At 68.3% G+C, this 4,461-nt stretch overlaps 1 protein-coding gene across 1 annotated transcript in view; it reads left to right on the top strand.

The window, feature by feature from the left end:
• The window catches only part of LOC116546929 (mucin-2-like), a 6,060-nt gene extending 1,628 nt beyond the window's left edge, over positions 1-4,432 (top strand). The window contains exons 3-14 of the mRNA XM_032273040.1: positions 597-711; positions 1,027-1,117; positions 1,196-1,305; positions 1,402-1,624; positions 1,707-1,832; positions 2,314-2,431; positions 2,507-2,645; positions 2,904-3,011; positions 3,098-3,167; positions 3,456-3,593; positions 3,688-3,852; positions 4,277-4,432. Of these exons, the coding sequence (XP_032128931.1) occupies positions 597-711; positions 1,027-1,117; positions 1,196-1,305; positions 1,402-1,624; positions 1,707-1,832; positions 2,314-2,431; positions 2,507-2,645; positions 2,904-3,011; positions 3,098-3,167; positions 3,456-3,593; positions 3,688-3,852; positions 4,277-4,410 (1,537 nt within the window). The 3' untranslated portion in view covers positions 4,411-4,432. The remainder of the gene's footprint in view (positions 1-596; positions 712-1,026; positions 1,118-1,195; positions 1,306-1,401; positions 1,625-1,706; positions 1,833-2,313; positions 2,432-2,506; positions 2,646-2,903; positions 3,012-3,097; positions 3,168-3,455; positions 3,594-3,687; positions 3,853-4,276) is intronic.
• The last annotated feature ends 29 nt before the right edge of the window (positions 4,433-4,461 follow it).

Genomic DNA, 4,461 nt, shown 5'->3' with positions numbered 1-4,461 from the left:
GGGCGTGGGTGGGAGGGCGGAGACCCTCAGGTGTGGGCGTGGGTGGGCAGATAGAGGCCCTCAGGTTTGGGCATAGTGGGTGGGACAGGTAGAGGCCCTTGGGCACTGAGGCACAGAGGCTGGGGTGAATTCCTCTACCTGGGCCAGCACAGGCACCAGCAGAAGGTGGGGTAGGGCCCTGACACCCTCAGGGGCACGCTGGGGGGCCCCGTGGGAGGTTGTTCCACTGAGCAGGGGGCCTGGAAGGGAGCTGGGCAGCCTGGCCCTCCCTACTCTCCCAACCTGGTGTCCTCAGGGCCCTGAGAGGGGACCCTGCCCAGGACTAAGCCCAGAGGATGGAGTGGAGAGGGCGGTACAGGCTGGAGGTGGCTCTGCGGGGAAGCCCGGCCAGCGGAGATGGACAGGGGCTCTTTGGCCACGTCCTCCCACGTCCTCCCATGCCAGAGGCTGGCCAAGTCCACTGACCTGGGCAGAGCTGCCCCCACCACTCACACACAGCTTCAGTCCCCTCTGGGCGGCAGGGTCCTGGGAAGACAAGCCGGGGTCGAGGGGTCTGGGCGGTGGACCCAAGAGTGACCCCGACGTGCTCCGGCCAGGGTCAGCACCCCGCACTACAGCCCCGGGCTCCTCATCGAGAAGAGTGACGTCTACACCAAGGTGTACTCCCGTGCCGGGCTCGCCCTCATGTGGAACCACGAGGACGCGATCATGGTGCTCAGGGGCCCCGGGCTCAGGCTGGTGGCGGCTCCGTCAGGCCTCTGGGTGGACCCCAAGGGAGGGCAGGGCGGGCAGGGCTCTGACCCCTCACCGAGAGGGCGGGGTGGGCAGGGCGTCAGCGCTGGACTTGGGGGGCGGCAGCAGAAGCCGGCCTGGCCCTGACCCCCAGGCCTCACCTTCCCCCAAACGCACTCAGCTTCCCGGGCACCTGCCCTCCCTCCTGTCCCACCTTCCTCTGGCTCAAATGAGCAGCGAGTGGGATCCTGGCCGCAGTCCTGGAGGCCAGCTCACCCGCTCCCTCCCCAACAGCTGGAGCTGGACAGTAAGTTCCGGAACCACACCTGTGGCCTCTGTGGGGACTACAATGGCCTGCAGAGCTACTCGGAATTCCTCTCTGACGGTGAGGCCCAGAGGACTTGGCAGGGGTGGGGTGGGCTGGGGGCTCCCGGGAGCCCAGCTGAAGGCCGTGCGTCCCTAGGCGTGCTCTTCAGTGCCCTGGAGTTCGGGAACATGCAGAAGATCAACCAGCCTGACGTGCAGTGCGAGGACCCCGAGGAGGAGCCGGCCCCAGCGTCCTGCGCCGAGCACGTGAGTCCCCCGTCCCGGGTGGGGGTCCCCCGCCCCGGGTGGGGGTCCCGGTGGAGCTGGCCTCTAGGCAGCGTGCTCACCCACGTCCATTCCCAGCGCGCCGAGTGTGAGAGGCTGCTGACCGCCGAGGCCTTCGCCGACTGCCAGGACCGGGTGCCGCTGGAGCCGTACCTGCAAGCCTGCCAGCAGGACCGCTGCCGCTGCTCCGGCGGGGACGGGCACAGGGACGCCTGCGTCTGCAGCACCATGGCCGAGTTCTCCCGCCAGTGCTCCCACGCCGGCGGCCGGCCCGGGAACTGGAGGACTGCCTCGCTCTGCCGTAAGCGCTGGTGCCCTGTGGGCAGGGGACTCCAGGGGGGACCCATGCTGTCCCCCCTCACCTCGGGCCTCTGCGGTTGCAGCCAAGACCTGCCCCGGGAACATGGTGTACCTGGAGAGCGGCTCGCCCTGCATGGACACCTGCTCGCACCTGCAAGTGAGCAGCCTGTGTGAGGAGCACCGCATGGACGGCTGTTTCTGCCCAGAAGGTGCGTGTGGAGGAGGCCCCGCCCGGCACTGCCCACTGGGCGAGACGCCTGCAGCCCTGGCCTCGAGTTCTCGCCAGGGGGACAGCTCCGCTGGGTGGTGGGGGCAGCGGCGCCACAGAAGTGCCTCTCCCTCCACCCAATACCCGGGCGGGTCCAGGGAGAAGGGGCCTCGGTGTGAGGCTCTTCCCCAAGGATGGCTTCAGGGAGGCCGGGAAGGGGGCTGCCTTCTGGTCATCACCCTGGGGACAGACCTCCTCCTGCCCGGCCCCTGGCCCGGAGCCTGGAGGCCTTTGGGAGGAGCTCGGCTGTCAGAGGCGGGAAGGTAGCCTGGATGCTGGGGCCCCAAGGCCGGACCCCAACCCAGGGACCTGGTCCCAGGTGGGGACCGCAGGCATCAGCCCAGAGGGCCGAGTGGCCCCCCAGTGGGGATTCTGGCTCTTTCTGAGCTAGCCAGGTGACGCTGCCTCCCTGGCCGTCCCAGGCACCGTGTATGATGACATCGTGGGCGGCGGCTGCGTTCCCGTGAGCCAGTGTCACTGCAGGCTGCACGGACACCTGTACACACCGGGCCAGGAGATCACCAATAACTGCGAGCAGTGGTGAGTCCCGGGCCAGGGCTGGCACGGCAGGGGCGGGGGCGGCAGGGCCCTGACCCCGTGCCCCCCACTCAACAGCGTCTGCAACGCTGGCCGCTGGGTGTGCAAAGACCTGCCTTGCCCTGGCACCTGCACCCTGGAAGGCGGGTCCCACATCACCACCTTTGATGGGAAGAAGTTCACCTTCCACGGGGACTGCTACTACGTCCTGGCCAAGGTAGAGGCTGCCCAGGGGCTGGGGCGAGGGGCAGAGCTGGGCTGGCATCCAGGCCCTCATCTGTCTGGGGCTGGTGGGCCGGCTGTCCCTGAAGCACAGGGTGCCCGTGGGCTGTCCCGGGGCAGGCGACGGGGCTTCTGCTCTCTAGCTGGAGGATGAGAAGTGGGCCTTCCCTTCTAAGCCACCACCGGGTCCTAGGGCGCAGGGTGCTGCCCGCCCTGGCCCTCAGCAGCTACCCTGCCTCCTGCCCTGTCACAGGGTGACAATGATTCCTATGCCCTCCTGGGCGAGCTGGCCCCCTGCGGCTCCACGGACAAGCAGACCTGCCTGAAGACGGTGGTGCTGCTGGCCGACAGGAAGAAGAATGTGAGTGGCCTCGCCCTCTCCTTCTGGAGCCCTGGGTCCCCCGAGGGGGCCCTTCTCTGCCCTGACCACCCTCGGCCCTTCCCCAGGTGGTGGTCTTCAAGTCCGACGGCAGCGTTCTGCTCAACGAGCTGCAGGTGAACCTGCCCCATGTGACTGGTGAGTAGCGCCCAGGGAGGAGCCGGGGCCCTTCAAGCTCCACGCGGCCTGCAGTGATTTGGGCAGTCCAGCCGCCTCCAACCCAGGAGGCTGGGTGGGAGGATCCCACACTGGGAGGGTCCCTGTGGCGTCCCGCAGGCTCCGTCCTGGGTCCCGTGCTGGAGGGGGTGGTGGGAGGGCGGCACCTTCCGGCTGCCCACCTGGGGCTGGCAGGTCCCGGGACTCCGCCCCTTGCCCCGCCCATCTCCCTGCCGCTCACCTTGCCCCTCACCGTGCCCCTGCCCGCAGCGAGCTTCTCCATCTTCCACCCATCTTCCTACCACATCGTCGTGAGCGTGGCTGTCGGCCTCCGGCTGCAGGTGCAGCTGGCCCCGGTCATGCAACTCTTCGTGACGCTGGACCAGGCCGCCCAGGGGCAGGTGCAGGGTGAGTGGCCCCACCGAGCTCGCCCCCACAAACGCCCATAGGGGGCCCTGCCCTGCCAGCCCCAGACCCTTCCCAACCCGCCCTTGCCCCTCAGGGCTCTGCGGGAACTTCAACGGCCTGGAAGGCGATGACTTCAAGACAGCCAGTGGGCTGGTGGAGGCCACAGGAGCCGGCTTCGCCAACGCCTGGAAGGCACAGTCCAGCTGCCGTGACAAGGCGGACTGGCTGGACGACCCCTGCTCCCTGAACATCGAGAGTGGTGAGGCTTGGCAACGCGGGCGCCCGCCCAGCCCACCTGGGGGACCCACTCGTGGCCTCCATGGGTAGATGGGGCTCCAGCTGGATGCGTGTGTGGGAAGGGCAGTTAGGCGGCTCTCCCTATGGGGCAGCACGGCACCTTCGACTTCCTGCTGGGGCTGGTTTATGGTGGCCATGGTGGCAGCCCGCCAGGTGACCCGGAAGGGAGCCTGGGCTGGATCCTACTGGGATGCTGGGCCCTGGGTGAGAGGTGGGAGGTGGTGGGTGCCCTGCAGGGGGCTCTACCCAGCCTAGGGCTGCCTGGAAATCTGATTCCGGGGGAGGAAGCGGACTGGGCGTGGGTACACAGGGGGAATCATGTCTGGGTTCCAGGGGATCTCATGGGGGTCCCAGGTCCCACTGAGGTTCCGATACCCACTCCCCAGCCAACTACGCTGAGCACTGGTGCTCCCTCCTCAAGAAGACAGAGACCCCCTTCGGCAGGTGTCACTCGACCGTGGACCCCGCTGAGTATTACAAGGTGGGTGGGACCTGCACCCCCAGCCCCCCATGCCGTTAAGATGGACTCAGGGCACCCCGGCCCCCCATGCCGTTAAGGTGGACTCAGGGC

Source organism: Sapajus apella, unplaced genomic scaffold, assembly GCF_009761245.1.
Source record: "Sapajus apella isolate SASKATOON/1434 unplaced genomic scaffold, GSC_monkey_1.0 scaffold1706, whole genome shotgun sequence".
Taxonomy (NCBI): domain Eukaryota; kingdom Metazoa; phylum Chordata; class Mammalia; order Primates; family Cebidae; genus Sapajus; species Sapajus apella.
The sequence above is the reverse complement of the archived record's forward strand: the minus strand, read 5'-3'. Positions and strand labels throughout refer to the sequence as shown.